Source organism: Ambystoma mexicanum, chromosome 12 (genome assembly GCF_040938575.1).
Source record: "Ambystoma mexicanum isolate Mex_15411 chromosome 12, UKY_AmexF1_1, whole genome shotgun sequence".
NCBI lineage: Eukaryota > Metazoa > Chordata > Amphibia > Caudata > Ambystomatidae > Ambystoma > Ambystoma mexicanum.
In genome coordinates, this window is record NC_090936.1 from 518,068,901 (window position 1) to 518,087,700 (window position 18,800).

The following is an 18,800-nucleotide window of genomic DNA, read 5'->3' on the forward strand; positions in this document are numbered from 1 at the left end:
TTTTGTCTTTCAGATGCCGGAATGCAGCGCGAGGCGTTGGTGACAGCCGATGGACCAGGTAAGAGATGCGCTGCCACTGAAGACCGTAGTGCTAACCTGTTCTTTCTTTGTCTTTACAGGTGCTGCTGAAGACTGGATTCCAGGATGGTAAGCCTTTGTTCCCTTAGGCCCAGGATCAGAAGCAGAAGACACGATGAGCGCTCTGCTGCAGAGGATGCAGAATAACGCAAAGCAAGATTCATCCATCGGGTGTGGTTTAAATAGCCTCCTGTAGTGCTTAGGTGTCTCCTTCCACAGCCACGCCTAGGTAAGAAAAGAGTTCCTGCTTTCCAGAAGAGTTCCAGTGTTCTGAATCTAGGGAGTGGCTCCTGCCCCACCCAACAGGAAAAGTAGTTCCAAACAGAAGAGGATCAGAGGCTCAACTGGCAGGCAAGTAAGCAGCATGGTCTGCTGCAGGTAAGTCCACCCAAGCATTATGAGCCCGGCGCTTCCAGCGCTGGGACTGGGCATATTTATGAGCCTGGTGCCACTGGCGCCAGGACTGGGTCCAAAAGGTCCGAATTGGGACTGGTTGGCACTCGGAACCTGGGTTATGGATCTGCTTCCAAGGGAGTTGGGAAAACCCTGACCTTTTGGAAGTAGAGATCATGACAGTACCCCCCCTCAAGGCCCCTCCCAAACCGGGCTTCTCCGGGGGTTTTGGCTTGTCAGGAAATGTTCGGTGAAATCTTTTGATTAGGCGAGGAGCGTGGACATATTCAGCAGGTTCCCAGGATCTCTCTTGGGGGCCGTAGCCTTTCCAGTCAATTAGGTAAAATAGTTTAGATTTGGCGATCTTGGAGTCCAGAATGCTTTTGACTTCAAACTCGAGTTCTCCATCAACTAGGATAGGTTTTGGAGATTTAGTTAGTCGGGTTTGCGGTTGCACGGGTTTGAATAGAGAGACGTGGAAGACCGGATGTATCTTCATGTGCGGGGGCAAGTCCAACTTGACTGCTACTGGGTTTACTATGGTAGTGATGGAATAGGGACCAAGGTATCTTGGGTTGAATGTGCGTGGCCCTTTTAGGGGTAGATATTTGGTGGATAACCAGACTTGATCCCCTACTTGATATTGAGGGGCTTCCTTCCGATGTTGATCTGCTCCTTTCTTGTATTGTTCTTTAGCCCTTTGAAGGTGAGAAACAGCTTCCTTAAAGGCTTGGGGGATTGTAGAATGCAGGTAGTCTACTGCTGGTGTTTCAAGATCTTGGAGGGGATCCAACTCCGAGGTTCGAGGGTGACTGCCGTACAAAAGAAAAAACAGGGTTTTCCCAGTTCCCGAATGGACAGAGTTATTGTAGGCATATTCGGCTATCCAAAGGATGTCTTTCCAAGTTTTTTCAGTTTGTTGCAGCATGCAGCGTAAATACTGTTCCAGAGTTTGATTGGTCCTCTCGGTTTGTCCGTCGGTCTGAGGGTGGTGACTGGTCGATAGTCTCACATCAATTTGAGCCGACCGACAGCAACTTCGCCAAAAATGAGAAATAAATTGACTACCTCGATCCGAAATTAGAACCGAAGGAAAACCGTGCAGTCGGACGATGTTTTCGAGAAATTCTCGGGCCAGAGTTGCTGCTGTTGGCAAGCCTTTGAGCGGAATGAAATGCGCCATCTTGGAGAAAAAGTCCACGATTACTAGAATCGTATTGTATCCGGAGCATGGAGGTAGATCGGTGATGAAGTCCATAGAAAGCGTATGCCAAGGGCGAGGTGGGATGTCAATAGGGCGTAAGAGGCCTGCTGGTCTTTCCTTTTGACTCTTGTTTTGGGCGCATACTCCACAGGACATTATAAAGTCTCTGATATCTTTTTTCCAAGACGGCCACCAGAAGTAGCGCTTGATCTTTTCTGAGGTCTTGGCCATACCGGGATGTCCTTCCATTAAAGAATCGTGATAACAAGAGATTACTTTTTTCTGTAAATCTGTGCTGGGTAGGTATAATCGTTCTTGGAAATACAATAAGTTGTCCTTTACTGCAAAGTCCTTTCCCTGCAGATGCCAATTCTGTATGTCTGCTGGAGTTACAAGTTGCCTGGCTTTATCCTTAACTTCCTCTATGGATTCTGTGGCGATTACACCCAGAATTCTTTGTTCGGGAATGATTGGTACAGGTTTAGGGTTGATCAAGTGTTCTTCCACTCCCATCCGAGAAAGGGCATCAGCTTTACCGTTCTTTGTACCAGGTCGATAGGTAATTATGAAGTCAAACTCGGCAAAGAATAATGCCCAACGGAGTTGTCTAGAGGATTGGGCTTTTGCGGTTTTCAAATATTGCAGGTTTCGGTGATCCGTAATCACAGTAACGGTGTGTCGGGCCCCCAGCAGATAATGCCGCCAAGCCTTAAAGGCAGACTTGATAGCCAGAAGTTCCTTGTCAGTAATCGTGTAATAGATTTCAGGAGGCGAGAATTTGCGGGACCAAAATGCCACGGGATGCAACTGATTGGTTACCGGGTCCTTTTGTGATAGAACTGCCCCCATGGCAAGGCTTGAAGCATCTGTTTCCACGATGTAGGGGAGTTCGGGGCGAGGGTGTTTTAAGATTGGTGCAGAGATAAATTTAGTCTTCAAATCCTGGAAAGCTTGTTCCGCCTCGGTAGACCATTCAAGACGTTTGTTTTTCTTTAACAAGGCAGTGATGGGCTGGACTATTCGAGAGAATTCGGGGATAAACCTGCGGTAAAAGTTAGCGAAGCCTAACATGCTTTGCACACCTTTTACGGAGGATGGTGATGGCCATTTGAGAACTGCATCGACCTTCTTTGAATCCATACACACTCCGCCAGGTGATAATATGAATCCCAAGAATTCAACTTCAGTCACGTTGAAAACACATTTTTCCAACTTAGCGAAAAGTTTGTGTTGACGCAATCTTTCGAGGACCATTTTCACGTGTTTCCGATGTTCAGATTCCGATGAAGAATAAACGAGGATGTCGTCAATGTAAACAACAACACACACATCTATGAGCTCTCTGAGGACATCGTTCATAAAATATTGAAAGGCGGCCGGGGCATTGCAAAGTCCGAAGGGCATGACCTGATATTCAAATAGCCCATACTTGGTGCGGAAGGCCGTCTTCCATTCATCGCCCTCTTTTACTCGTACCAAGTGGTAAGCTCCTCTAAGATCCAGCTTTGTATATATGCATGCTTTTCTGACTTGGTCCAGGAGTTCAGGGATCAAAGGTAACGGATATCTATTCTTAACGGTGATCTGGTTCAGGGAGCGATAATCTATACAAGTTCTAAGGTCTCCTTCCTTTTTTGGAACGAAGAACAAAGCTGAAGAAGCAGGGGACTTGGAAGGACGAATAAACCCATTTGCCAGGTATTGATCCAGGTATTGTCGAAGGTGAAGGTTCTCAGGCTCGGTGAGGGCATAAATTCTACTACAAGGAGGAGTAGATCCAGGTATCAGGTCTATCTGGCAGTCATAAGACCTATGAGGAGGTAGAGAGTTAGCCTGATCCTTCCGGAAAACATCTTGGTATTGTAGGTATTCGGGAGGTAACTGGGGAGTCTCTGAAGAAATTGCTGCCAGTGCAACACCAGGTGGAGGGTGACAAGTAGAGACACATTCTGGAAACTGGACCATTCTTGCTCGCCAATCGATCAGAGGATTGTGTTTCTCTAACCAAGGTATTCCTAGAATAATCTGAAACTGAGGGGCCTTGATCACATCGAACACGATCTTCTCATGGTGTCCATCTTGACTTACTAGCGTCACCTCTTGAGTGGTATGCGTTACTGGCCCGGAGGGTATCTCCGTACCGTCCACCGTAGTAATGACGTCCTTTACAGCCTTGGGACAAAGAGTTAGATTCATCCTCAAAACCATTTCATGATCCACATAATTGCCGATGGCACTGCTGTCGACGGAAGCTTCAATTGCATGTAATCGATCCGGATTATCAGGGCTAATGAGGACCATAGGTATCACGAAATGCGAGGTCATGGAACTGGTTTTCACGCTCGGCAAGAGGACCTCTATTCTTGTCGGGCGAGGTCGTTTCCCTGCTCAGAGTTTGTAACTTTGGTAACTGCAGCTCCTACTGCCTTCTTGGCAGGTTTCACCGGACAGTCTCGAAGAAAGTGCCCTGAGTTTCCGCAATAGAGGCATAATTGCAACTGTTTTCTCCTTTCCCGCTCTTTTTGTGTTAGAGGACCCTTCAGACCCCCTATTTGCATGGGTTCCCCGGAGTCTACTCCTTTGGAAGGAGTTGGCGGTTTGGAAAATACTCGAGCATCAAACTTGGAACGATCGGCCTTCCTGTTCTGCAGTCTGTGATCTATTTGAACGACTAAGTCTATATAGTCCGAACAATCTTGTGGGGGATTCACTACTTGGGCTAACACATCTTTGAGCTCTCCACGTAGACCTCTATAAAACAGCGTAATCCTTTTGTCCTCAGGCCATTGAGTTTCCACTATCAGTCTGTTGAAAGACGCAATATAAGCCAAAAGGTCTTGATTACCTTGTCGCAACGAAAGAAGCTCATTGTCCAAGGCCTGCCCCTGTGAATGTCTTGCGAACAGTTTTTCCATACTGAGCTGAAAAGCTTGAAAATCATGGAGGACCGGATCATCTTGATTTACTAGAGGGATCGACCAGTCTGCCGCATTGCCACTAAGGTACGAAAGCTACTTTAGCTTGATCAGTTGGAAAGGCTGCTGGCCGGCATAAGAAATGCAACCGGCACTGATAAATACTGCAAACCTCTTTGGGTCACCAGAAAATCGTTCGGGCGGAGCCAGAGGTACATTCCCAGGTAGGTTGATCTGCACTGGATTCATAGAGGATGTAGAAGGAAGATTTCCCCCAGATGCGGGTAACGGGGTCTGTCCGGCTTGTGACTGTAGCAATTGTCTAGCGAGATCATCTGTTCGCTCCTTGGAAATAATCAGTTCCCTTCTTAGAGCGTTCGTTTCCTGACGGGCTGCATGCACTTCTGCCCTTAGTTCCCCAAGTAACTGGGCTAGCTGGTCGGTATCCGAGGTTTCCATAGCGCCTGGACGGGAGTTTTGTGGTAGGCTTTGCGTTCTGTAACGCTCACCTGATTCCCGTAGAGGCGCCGGTCTTGACTGGGCGTATACCGTATCTTCAAAGGTGATGTGTAACACACGGCTGGCTCTTTGGGCTGGACCTCTGGGCACTGTATGACTGACTCGAAGGGTAAGATGTCTGCAGATAGAAAATATGGGATTAAGGAACTGGGTTATTGAATGTCTCTCTCTTCTTCCCTTTCTCTTCTCCTGTAGAACCCCAAAGGTTAACGCTCTCACCTTAGGTAAGTGAACGCCGTGCTCTCCATCTGCCTCGGGGCAGGGTGCTGTAACCAGTTTCTTCACTGGATAAGGGGAGCAGGCCTCTTGACTTCAGAGGACTGCTGTCCGTCGTTTACTGCACGAACGGTAAGTTTCGAGTAATTCTAATGTCTTTAAAGTCTTTAGTAATGATGTTTCTTGTTTTGCAGGGTTCCGGCGATGGCGGATGACGGGCTGAAGTGAGTTGAAGATGGAGCCCGTGTGATGAATAGAAGCGCCTGGAAGCACGTAAGTAAGCGCTTGTTGCCTGCTTCACGATGCGCTCTGTCTTTTTATTTTGCAGGTACAAGTTCGGAGCGGCTGCAGGGTGCCGGAATACCCACTGGGTTAGATGTGGAAAGGAGTAATGGCACGTGAGTATTAAAGTTCCCCAATGTCTTTAAACGCACCTTGTTTTGTCTTTCAGATGCGGGATGCAGCGCCGAAGGCCTCCGGAGCGTGCGAAGAGTTGGTAAGCTTTTGTCTTTCAGATGCCGGAATGCAGTGTGAAGACCTCCGGAGCGCACGAAGAGTAGGTAAGCCTTTGTCTTTCAGATGCCGGAATGCAGCGCGAGGCGTTGGTGACAGCCGATGGACCAGGTAAGTGAAGAGCTGTCACTGAAGACCGTAATGCTAACCTGTTCTTTCTTGTCTTTATAGGTGTTGCTGAAGACTGGATTCAGGATGGTAAGCCTTTTTCCTTAGGCCCAGGATCAGATGCAGAAGACACGATGAGCGTTCTGCTGCAGAGGATGCAGAATAACGCAAAGCAAGATTCATCCATCGGGTGTGGTTTAAATAGCCTCCTGTAGTGCTTAGGTGTCTCCTTCCACAGCCACGCCTAGGTAAGAAAAGAGTTCCTGCTTTCCAGAAGAGTTCCAGTGTTCTGAATCTAGGGAGTGGCTCCTGCCCCACCCAACAGGAAAAGTAGTTCCAAACAGAAGAGGATCAGAGGCTCAACTGGCAGGTAAGTAAGCAGCATGGTCTGCTGCAGGTAAGTCCACCCAAGCATTATGAGCCCGGCGCTTCCAGCGCTGGGACTGGGCATATTTATGAGCCTGGTGCCACTGGCGCCAGGACTAGGTCCAAAAGGTCCCAATTGGGACTGGTTGGCACTCGGAACCTGGGTTATGGATCTGCTTCCAAGGGAGTTGGGAAAACCCTGACCTTTTGGAAGCAGAGATCATGACACTTAGACACTGGGTTGCAGGTAATGGCCAACGAGATGAAGGCATACCCAGATTTGAATAAGCCAGACAGTAACCTGGCATCTGTGTACCATTCTCACGATAGCGAGGTAGTGGAGCATGTGAACCTTGTAATTCATGATAACATTCAATTGACATTGGCTTGAGGGCCATCTCCGGTTGCCATGCCGAGAGCTTACTGTTGTGATTTTTATCCCTTGTGTGTGTATATGTAGACCAAGATTGAAAGCAAAGCTATCTGAGGCACTACAGTGCACTAGACAAAGTACACTCTTACCTGATTTGTAAACACTTTTAGTGATACCCCCTTTAAAAGCCTCAAAATCCAGTCCTTCTGCCTTACTGTTTTGCAATTGTGCCTTAAATTGAAAAATGTTTACCTCTTGTTAATATGAGTTGCTTTTTTTCATTCATCTTATTTCAGGATTGTCTTTTAATAAATATAATTCATGCCTGATCTATTTATTACTGGAATTGTACTTAGTTTTCAAGAATGTTCTATGGTTCGAATTGTGTATATCATGTTCCAAGAAATGTGATTTAAGTCCTGCTCATCAAGAAAAGTAATTCATTTGTCATAGTAGATGCTCTGGCACCCTGCTATATAAGAACACAAAATAAACCTAAGAGCTGACTATCCTAGATAACATTGCAACTACACACAATGCTTTTTGCAGCACCATTGAACTGGACAGTTTAGGCTAAATAATCTGTTTTTGATAGTAAATAATCTCTGTCTCCTGAACACTAAGATTCACTTTAAAGTAACAACATGTATTAATTATTCCTAATAGCTCCCCTCTCTTATTAAATGCCTTATTTTAACCCCTAAAGATAATTTTCATGGTTGGCCGTGGATACTTGTCTCCTGACCTCAGTAGAGTGCGGAGTAATTGTCCCAAAGCAATGAAGAGGTTAATGGCAGACTGTTTAAAGAAGAAAAGAGACGAGCGACCACTCTTTCCACAGGTATGATCTGGCTTTTAACAGGCAATTGACATAGTTGGTATTTTGTAGCTTGTGTAATGGCACCAGTTAAGTAGCAACCTGACATTATTTTGAGTTGAGTTTTGTACAGCCCACATGCAGAAGGAAGCTTCCCCAGAACGCTACCAGTGTGGGAGGGTGGGCTGGATGAGAGGAAAGATAGGTGACCTAAGAGGCAAAAAGGAAGGTGTCACATAGCACTAGGATTGGAGCATCAGCCAATACCAGGATTGCAAACTTAAACACCATCATCAGTTCTTTTGAAATCACTAGTGGGAACTCGTCACTTTAGCTATGCAACTCTGTTTTGGGCTAATAAGGTGTTTTTGGTGGCGACTCGTCAAATTTTACGCCTCTGGAAGACGAGAAAGAAACCAAGTATTGATGAATGGTTATCGCAGGTGCAGTTGCTCTCAAGATTTGAGAGGATTAAGTATTATGCTTTACATAAAGAAGAATTTTATAAGGAACAGTGGGAGGCTTTTAATGAACTCTATGTGTGAATTAAGTGCTGATGGGCGATGGTTTTTGTTTCAGAGTGGTTCATTTACTATTGTGTTCTTTTTATTGTGTTTGTCTTGTGTTGTGTGGTTGTGTGTTTGTGTTTTTTTTTATTTTATTTTTTCTCTTGTTTTCCTCTGATTTTTGGCTAGTTATCATTTCAAATTAGGTTTGTTGCGATTAGTAGAGATAATTGATAGGGTTTTCTTATTTATTCTGTACTATTTGTATCAACTTGTATAATGCTTTTTTCATTTTATTTGTCGTTTTCTTGTTATCATAATTGTTGTTTTGGAATGATATGTATTTCTTTTGATAAATCTTTAAATAAAGTTGTCAAAAAAAAAAGAATGTTTATTTGGGAACTTAACATAAAGTTAATTTATGTTCTTGGGATTTATACTGTGTACCACCTCATTTGCATGGTAGCCAGGCCCTCCTGTGGATCTGAAAGGAAAGGATTTATACTGTGTACCACCTCCATTTGCATGGTCGCCAGGCCCTCCTGTGGATCTGAAAGGAAAAGCAGGGAGAATTGATTAGGAAGAAGTGGGAAAAGACAGGAGCAACTGGAACAGCATAAGTAGGTTTTCTAGATATTTGGTAGGAGGTGCTTTATTTCCAGATGAGAAACTCCAAAAGCATCTGATTTGTCACGATGCTTTGGCCGGGAGTGGGGTGATGTTTGTAAGTTGGTTCAAGAGATTTTCTTGGTAGGAGGGGATATTGTCAACCCATTTCCGTGGCCGCTGGCATGGTTGGTAAGACTGTGGTGTTGACAGTGGTTGGGTGTGAAGTTGTTAAAGGATCGTGTTATTTGTGGTGCCCGTAATTTTAATTTTAGTCGCATACTAATTTTCCTTAATTGTCGTGGATAGGTAAAAACTGTTGAGTGAGGGTTCCATACTGTTGGGTATCTCTTTATGCAGCTTTGCCACTATTGAATTCAATGTGATCCCCAGCCTTTTTTGTTTGTCTTCTGAAATACTGGATGACCTTTGAGGTAAGTAAACCCTTACCTACTCAGCTCATTTATTTTGGGGCACTGCTCAGTCTCCAAAGCTGCCAGTGCAGGGAGAATGTTTCTCCAATTGTTTTGCTGTTTTTGTTTTATAACATCCACCATCTTCATGGGTGTGTTACAGGGGAACTTTTTCCCTTTTTTTCCCTTTTGTATAGCAACATTTTTTATGACTTTGTGTCTTGCCGAGGTCCGGCCGTTGGCAGTGAACCAGGTTTTACAATTATTTCCTGTGCAGTATTGTGCGCCATCTTTCCTTTTTTTTGTTTTTCAGCACAATTCTGTTTTGAGTACAATGTACTCAAAATGGCTTACCCTTGTGGTTAAAGCACTGTCCTTTGGGTATTTTGCTTTTTCATAGTCTTCCTGCTCTCAGAGGTTAGTAAGGGAATGCACTCTGGTCCTGCACAGGAATGTTACACATGGGTAATCTCTGGGTTTTTTGTGCGGACATGAACAGATCCCTTTTGCAACTTCGCTGGAAGTGCAAGAAGGCTAGAATGGCCTACCTTGAACATGATGCTTCCTAAAGAGGAGCAATTAATGCAATACTATAGAGCTTTCCAATTTAAGGTTATGGTGAGCAACTTGAGAAACTCAAGTCGGCAATGGGTTTATTTGGAATGTCAGGTTCTAGCTCCAGTAATAGTACTGGAATGGCTTTGGGTGCCATTAGATATACTACTCAGGGAGCTAAGCAGCACCCGGTACTGAGGGTGCTCTGGGACCTTTGAAGGAAGCAGAAAAAACATCCAATCTCTCAAAATAGCTGTAGTTGCACATGGCCCCTCCGAAATTATCAGGGATGGGATTGTGGACCCCAGAGATTTCAGGGGTCCTATGAGAGTAGGACAGTTATTGAAGGGAAACTTTTTATAACCCTTTAACAATTGGAGATTGTTTTGCGGGTAAGGAATTTGTCACTTCTAATGGATTGTGTCGCACAACGGATTCCTCTTCTTCGATATTAGTTTCTTGCTTTGCAGATCTGGGAAAGAAAATTTGACAGCAGGGGGCCCCATGCAGCATCACTGTCCCTCAACTGTTAACATTCTCAGAACAGTTTGGCTTCACCTTATATTATTTTCTTCGCACATTGCACTTTATGATTCGTTTCATAATGCCTATGCCTAAAACAGGCTTCAGGAGATGTGTGTACTGTGATTCGAAGAATGTCAATCACAGATCTGCACAGAATTTTATCTGGTGCCTTGGTGAGGCCAATGACGTTGTCGAGTGTGGCTCTTGTCAATCGATGATGATGAACAAGGCCGGTCGGTGTCGAAATCTCCATCCACCACGCCTTCCAAGAGAAAGACTTCCGAAGGTCAGAATTTTGCAGGTGATAATTCCCCCAAAAGACTGAAAAAACGGTCCAAGCATTCCAAGAGGTATAGATCTAGGAGTGACTCTCACCATTCCTCTTCTTCGTCCTTGAAGAAGAAGAGTACGAAAATACGGCACCACTCTCCTTCATCTGATTCCTCTCCCGACAGAACACTGCTTCGGCGGTCGAATGGGAGGATTTCCGGTTGAAAGTGTTGGAGGTATTTTCAAAGACAGCTCCGACTGCTCCTTCGAAAGAGGCAAGTAAGGTTTCTGATCCCAATTCTGGCAAGGAATCTGCCAAGGTTTCGTCCCACGTGCCCAAAAGCCCTATTTAAAAGACCTCTGAGATGGCTACCCGAGAAGCGGTGCCTCTGCCGGGGCCTCTTCGATGCCAAAGACCACATTGTTCTTCTCTTTGAAGGAGGCTCCAATGTCAAAGAGACCTTTGACGCCGACCTCTGAGTCAGCGTTGAGGTATAAGTCTCAGTGGCTTACCGATTCCCTGTCATCAGGCTATTAATCCCCGGTTACTTTGACTTCAGAATTTTCTTTCGAGCTGGTGGGATTCCTCGTGTTCTTCTCTCCTGAGAGAAAATTACGTTCCTTGAAAAAATGTATATTTCTTCAACCTTTTACCCCATCCGTAGCAACCGCAGCGACTTATATGGTCCTGTGTGCGACCATGGAGATCTCTGGATCTAAGAAGTCCTTATTCAGGCCTTGTGACACCTGCGGCCTAAAGAATGTGTACGAAGGCGACAGACATACAGATTGTCTTTATTGCCTCTAACCTAAACATTCCGCGGAGGAATGTGACATCTGCCAGGGTTTTTCCAAAAAACCCTTAAGGACAGAAACCGTCACCTAATTTGTGGGCTCAATGAAGGAGCATACCCGTCATCGGAAGTGGGCTCGTCAAGGAGCGGGAGAGGCTACCACTACCTCTGACAAGAGGTTGCCATCACATCAGAGATCCAAGTCTCAAGAACTGTTTGCGAAAAAACAAAAAACAGGTGATCGAAAATCATCCACGGTTCACGATAAGGTCAAACACTCCTCTTCTGTTAAAAAAACACCAGATAGCATTGAGGGGGTCCCATACCGGGTCTAAACACTCGTCCAAGGTCCTGTCGACAAAGAAGCCATCGGAAAAACCGAGGGATAAAAGCTCACAGCCATCGACAAAACCCACGTCCGATTCGTCGAGAAGGTCTTCTCCGATGACGGACAAGCATAGATCCAAGTTGGCCACGAAGACCTCCTCTTCGTCGTCTGCAAAAAAGAAACCTACTTCGTCCTCGGAGTCTCGCAAATCCTCCTCTGGGCAAGAGTCGTCAACATCAACTCTGATGACAACATTGGCGACGACCACAGGATGTCACTCGTCAACGACCAACTCATCGACGACCAGAACACACGCATCACCCAGGAGTAAGCTGACGCAGCCTTCAACCCCGCTGACCACTGTCACAACAGAGACCACGGAGTTACCTATACAGGATAATATATCGTCCTCCAAGAGTATATTAAAAACCCCGACAAGGGACGCGGTAGAGTATAAGCTTGTTCCTCTAGGAATTTCTCCAATAAACTACCCACACATCATGCCTTAGGACATTTTACAGCATGAAATCACTTCAGATTTTGAGCCTCCCCCAGAAGAGTGTCCAGGAGTCACTGACTCAGATCCGGAGGAATGTACTTCCCAACCTCCCATTCTGGACAAACCCTCTGATCGTCTACCGTCAAGAGAAGACACACCTCTAAGATTTCAGACACCTACTCTACCTGCAACACCATCGGGAATGTGAGGTATGAATCCACAATACCCCATCATAAACCCACAATCCTTGCTCTCCCTGCAAGTGCTTTCCACGCTACCTACTGGCACAGCTTAATGCCAGGCTTCCACCCCCGCAACCACGGCCAGTTCATGTATGCCGAAAAGACCAAGGACGCCAGGACAGCTGCATCAAAGGGATTCAGGGCATTCCTCTAGGGACTAAATCAAACGTCTACGAGCTCAATCCCCTCCTAGTCCTCCACTTCCATGAGGACATAATCCACGTATATGCAAGCAAGAAGAGGGAGAATTAGTAGACAGAGACCAGGACACTGGTCCATGGGACACAAGCTCCACCACCTCTTTGTCCCCTCACAGAGCCGACACGTGGGACACGGATGACCCGGACCAAGATATGGAGGGTAGTCCTACTCAACCCTCGCCTCCAGATGACATTGGGGCTTTCCACTCCATGGTTTCTAAAGTGTGCCAGGAATTTGGCTTAATCCCTGAAGAAGTAAAGAAGGACTGTTTCCTTTTTTACCACATGGGGAAGCGCAGGAAAGCAGTGTTTTGCATACCCATCCTGGATCATGTTTGGCAGGAGGGTCTTGGCACTCTTAAACATCCATTTACAGAGCCGGCAATTAAAGGGAGACTGGATAAAAAGTTTAAGGCACCTGAAACAACACCAAAATGTCTCACCTCACAACCGACTCCAGAATCAGTGGTGTCAGCGGCAGCGAGTAGCAAGGCTTGTACACCACTCCCCCAAACAATTAAGGCAGGAAAAGTGATGCCTTTGGTAAGAAGGTGGTTGCCATTGGTGCAACAACCTTCAAAGCAGCAAATGCCCTCACTTTAGTTGCTCGATATGATCAGCACAAGGTGGTCGGCATGCCGTTTGAAGGAGGAAATCTGTTTGGTGAAAAGATTGATGAGGCTTTCAAAACCATGAAAGCAGACTCAGACACTGCTAGATCTCTTACTTCCCAACAGGGCAGGCGCTAATTTTGGTCCTTTCGAGGAGCCTCGGGTAATTCTAGATTCTTGTCCTCAAGGGTTAACAAGAATTACAACAGATATGAATACTATTCTCAGGGCTACAAGAGAAATTACCAGTCCTCCCAGCGCAGCAGGGAGTATCACCAAGGATAGCGAAAACGCAGACCAGACACATCTCAAAGAGGTAGGTAGAACAAGTTCTAACAATGAAGGCCTCGGGGGCAGACAGGTGTGAGGAAATGTGGTGTTTTTCCTCAGCAGGTGGCAAGCAATAGCAAAGGACAGGTGGGTGCTAGATGCCATCCAGCACGGCCACTTGTTGGAATTCAAACACCCACAAATACTGTTACCTCCCATAAAGGTATCACACCCGCACCTTCAAATTCGACAACAGGAGGTGCGTCAAATGTTAAAGAAACAGGCAATCGAAAGGGTTCCTCATTCAGCAATGGGAAAAGGAGTATACTCCAGGTACTTCGTCGTCAAGAAACCAGACGGGAAGTGGCATACTATCCTGGACTTGCAAAAGCTAAACAAAAACACCAAAAAGCTCAAGATGGTGACACTTCAGGACGTCATAAAGGCCATACAACCCCACGAATATCTGACAGTGTTAGATCTCAAGGATGCCTATTTCCACATTCCAATACATTCAAGACACCGAAAGTATCTCGGGTTGAAGGTCGGCGAAAGCCGCAACCGGTTTCGAGTAATTCCATTCGGCCTAAAATCAGCACCCAGGAAGTTCACAAAATGCTTAGCACCAGTAGCAGCTTTTCTCAGAAAGCAGGACCACCACGTCTACCCATATCTAGACAACTGGTTGGTTCGAGGTCCAACATATCAGCAGACCATGGTTTCTCTGAGACAAATAGAAGCTCTTCTCCAACAATTGGGATTTGCAATAAATTACACCAAATATTGCACAGTTCCTTAAAAACGTTTAGTGTTTCTGGGCGCTTAGTTCCTCACGGACCAAAGACTCATCTGGTTCCCTTCAGACAGGGTGAAAAAATTGATAACCCTAGCAAATTCCTTCCCTCCAAGCAAGCTAGTCACAGTGCGCACATACATGGCTCTCCTAGCATCCATCCTCCACATAAATGTGTTGGAACTACGGGCGGTACATTGGGCTCTGAAATCCTTCCTCCCTCTAATCAAAAATGTGGCGGTATGAGTCCTCACAGACAATACAACCGCAATATTTTATCTGAGGAAACAAGGCGGAACGCAGTCAAACACCTTGTCCCAAGAAGCACAGACTGTTTGTCACTGGGCCATTCACAACAATATTATGCTTCAAGTATTCCACCCCCCGGGGATACAAAACAAACAAGCAGATACACTCAGCAGGGATTTGTCGCAGTCCCACGAATGGCAAATACACAACAACCAGATATCCGAAATCTTCTCGACATGGGACCATCCTCTTCTAGACCTATTCATCACTCAGAGCAACAAGCAGTGCAAGGAATTAGCGAGCAGTATCCCTCATGCTGACTCTCAAGGGGACGCATTCTCGTTCCCATGAACCAGAATGTTCACATATGCATTCCCTCCGTTCCCTCTCATCAGGGCCAGACAGACCTGGTTCTCGGACCTCCTTCAACTGACGGCGGACAATCCAATACATCTAGGATCTCACACCAGTCTTCTGTCGCAGAACGACGGGGTGATTCTGCACCATGACCCGGGCTCCCTCAAATTAACAGCGTGGCTCCTGACCACTCCGAATTTGCCCACTTAAACATCCAAGACTGCCAACGCATTCTAGCGGCGGCTACGGCTCCGTCCACCAACATTTCCTACAACCACAAATGGAAATATTCTGTATATGGTGTACACAGCAGCCCAACCTGCAACCACTGGCCATAAAACCTCAACCAGTTCTTCCCTACCTTCTCAAATTGGCACAAGAAGGTCTAGTGATCTCCTATATAAAGGTGCACTTGGCAGCAATTTCTAGATTCACAAGGAAAAGAGAATGTCCTCCTTTCTACACCGACAGGCTACTCAAACACTTCTTAAAAGGTCTATTTTTTACTTTTCTCCAAAGAAAAAGATTCCACCTGTATAGAGCCTGAATCTCGTCCTTGCCGGTCTTATGAAAACTCCTTTTCGAACCTATATCAACAGCGCACATCAAGTTTGTGACCTGGAAGGTGGCATTCTTAATAGCCATTACATCTTCTAGAAGAGTTTCGGAACTACAAGCTTTAGTAGTAGATCCTCTGTATCTCCAATTTGCAAAGGACAGGGTGATCCTTTCCACCAATTCTCACTTCATCCCAAACGTGCATTGGAATTTCACAAGAATGCAACCATAACTCTGCCTATATTCTTTCAAAACACCACTTCACCAGCGGAAAAAGCCCTACACTCCCTGGATGTGAAAAGGGCGCTAAAATATTTAGACTGGACAAAATCACTTAGATCAACTAAACAGCTTTTTATCACCTTTGCCCCATCCAACAAGGAAAAATCCATTTCAAAAGGCATTGCAAGGTGGATTTCATCAACAATCTCCTTCTGCCACTCGAAGGCCAACAGGCCTCAGCAATCTGCGGCTAGAGCGAATTCTACAAGGGCTACGGCTGCCTCTACGGCTCTCTGGTCCGGAGTGCCCATCAAAGACATTTCCCAGGTGGCAACATGGGCAGTGCCTCGCACTTTTACCAGGCACTACTGCCTACAGCAACTGCACCCTGAAGACGTGCGCATGGGATGAGCAGTCCTTCAATGGCTGTTCCAGTAAGGTAAGCCCCGCAGCTTCCGGAGTATTTTTTCTTATGCTCATGTATATATACTTCTCGCATTAGTGCAGAAAACTTGCAAGTCTCTAATTTCTGTTTGCCTGTTTTATCTCCTCCTTACATGTATACTGCTATAAAATCTAGTTACAGCATGTGAATCCATGAAAGATCCAATGCTGGAGAAGGGAGTAGTTTCTTACCTTTTAACTCCATTTCTCCAGTGTTTGTATCTTGCATGGATTCACATGCGCCCTCCAGCCTACCCCAGACAGGCAAACATCCTCTGCAGGGGGATATCCTCCAGCTGGAGTGATGAAAATCTGAGGGGAAGCTGCTGGGGGCGGAGCTATACACTCGACGTCCTATTTGGTGGGAACCAAAAGCACCCACAACAACGTCGATGGAACACTCAGTGACAAGTTTTTCCACAGGAAAATTACTAAGTCAAAGTAACCAGCGATTCCCAGCCTGACGACGTGCATGTGAATCGATGAGATATACCAACGCTGGAGAAATGGAGTTACAGGTAAGAAACTACTCCCTTCCTGCAGTCAATAAGGAGTTGCTAAAGAAGTCTTCTGTTGATCCAGACTTTTTATCAAGGCACCCCACCTAGAAAGTTTGGTAATGCAGGCTGCCACTTCCACTTCAAAGGCCTCATCTTATCCACCCCGGATAGGGATGATCAGTGCTAAGAGTCTTTAAAGGCTTTTAACACCTCTTACACTTTAGCCAAGTATTCCTACACACTATAGAATGTGGTGGCACTGGCAGCCGAGAACATCCCTGAAGGGGAAATGAGAGAATGGTTTTTCAACTTCATTAGTGCTGTGAAAGAAGCTGTATGTCGATCCCTTCAGTCAGGTTTGGATGCATCTGACAGTGTGGCCAGAGATTCATGTGATCCAGTGCAGTTATCAGGCGCTTTGCATAAGTCTCATGATGTTCAGGCAGGAATTTTGGATATGCCCTATGATCGGTCCAATTTATTTGGTCCTAAGGTGGACGATGGCTTAGAAAAGTTGCAGGCTTCCAAAGCTGCAGCTTAATCTTTAGGTGCAGCAATCTGCCAGCAACAGCCGTCCTCACACAATTGGAGGGGGCAGTGCTTTAGCTGTTACTCTTCCCTTAGTCAAAGAGAAAGAGGCTAAGCTGCTGAAATACAAGGGCAAAGAAGATGTTCCTGTACAGCAAGAGGTTGTGGAGAACAACCTGCCTTACTCAGTCCCAAAACATCTGAGTCCTTTGCTCACAAAACTTGTGAGGGAGGCAGATAGACACAGCATCTGCAAGAATGGGGATTCCATTACTCTAGACATATGGGCATTGCAGACAATTGCCCAAGGGCACTGCCTTCCATTTCTGAAGAGGCCCCCAGATTGCCCCCTGAGAACATTCTTTTCAGGCCCCAGACCTGCTTTTCCTACAGGAGAATATCTCCCTGTTGTCAAAGGTGCAGTGGAAAAGGTACCTTTAGCTGAACTGAGCCAGAGTTGGTATTCCGCCTACTTCCTGGTGTCCAAAAAAGATGGAGGACTGCGACCCATCTTGAAACTAAGGTGCTTGAACAATTTCCAAAGGAAGGACAAATTCAAGATGGTCACTCTTTCACAGTTCCTCCAGGCCCTTCAGCTCCATGATTGAATGGTGATTACTTTCATGTGCCTATACATCCCACGCACAGGAAGTACCTCATATTTGGCATTTGCGGTACTCGCTATCAATTTCGAGTGCTGCCTTTCAAGCTACCCTCCCTCCCAAGGGTCTTCACCAAGTTGATGGCGGTAATGGCAACGCGTCCAAGGAGATGAGGGATTCACATCTTTCCCTCCCTGGAAGACTGGCTGATCAGGGCTCGATCTCCAGGCTCTGGAACATCTGAGCAGCACCTGCCACTTCCTCCACAAACTGGGCTTCTCCCTCAACTTCAAGAAGTCCCAGGTGACACCTTCTCAAAAGCTCCAATTTATTATTTATGGGATGGGAGAGCACATGTGAGCGATCTGAAAATTAGCGGGCTTTGGTAACCAGTAGAATCAAGACTCCTCATCAACCTGTAGGAGCTGAGGGGAGGTCCGACTGTCGCTGATGGCCGTTTTGCCTTCCAGCAAAAGCACAACCTGATAATGACAAGACAACACGGTGGCCATACATTACCTCAGCAAACGAGGTGGTGTAGGGTCACTACCACTGTGCAAGGAGGCAATGCAGCTCTGGTTTTGGATGTGATCTCTCTGTCTGCTGTTCATTTAGCCGGGAAAAAGAATACAACGGCAGACGCTCTAAGCAGGCAGAGCACGATCTGCCACAAATGGGAGTTGGCTCAGGAAGTCCTTCTAGAGGTCTTTGCCTCTGTGGAAACCCTTAAGTGGATCTGTCGAATCTGACGGGAAGTGCAACCTTTTCTGTTCAGCTCCAAGGAATTTCCTCAGAGAGGAGCTCTGGGGGACTCGTTTAGGGTGTACTGCGATTTTCCCAGGCAGGGAGCCTGAGGAGGAAGGAGTCATGGCATGTGACAGGATCTGCTGTTTAACCTCGTCAGCGGGGAACAGGGACCCCTCAGGTGACCTACCAGGGTCTTTACCAGAGGCAGTCCTTCCTCAGAGTTGGGGCGAGGGAGTTGGGGGTGGGGGTCTCACTCATTCTCACCCCCACATATGCTGTGTTGAATAAGAATGGTGCCACTGCCAATCACGATATACTCTCCATGAATGGGCTGAGTTCTTTTTGTCCCAATTCAGAAATATAAATGCTAAATTCCCTGCCACTGCTGCGACCTGGGGAGAGAAACAGTCAGTCCTCTCAATGTTTTCGAAGCACCCACACTAACAGTGCTGCTCGTCGCACTGAATCAAATACACTTA

The 18,800-nt window shown here is 46.2% G+C and overlaps 1 protein-coding gene across 2 annotated transcripts in view; it reads left to right on the forward strand.

The window, feature by feature from the left end:
• Positions 1–18,800, forward strand: part of BRAF (B-Raf proto-oncogene, serine/threonine kinase) — a 1,813,806-nt gene that overhangs the window by 1,755,526 nt on the left and 39,480 nt on the right. For both annotated transcript variants that reach the window (XM_069628802.1, XM_069628803.1), the window contains one exon: positions 7,392–7,526. In XM_069628802.1, coding sequence (XP_069484903.1) covers positions 7,392–7,526 — 135 coding nt within the window. The remainder of the gene's footprint in view (positions 1–7,391; positions 7,527–18,800) is intronic.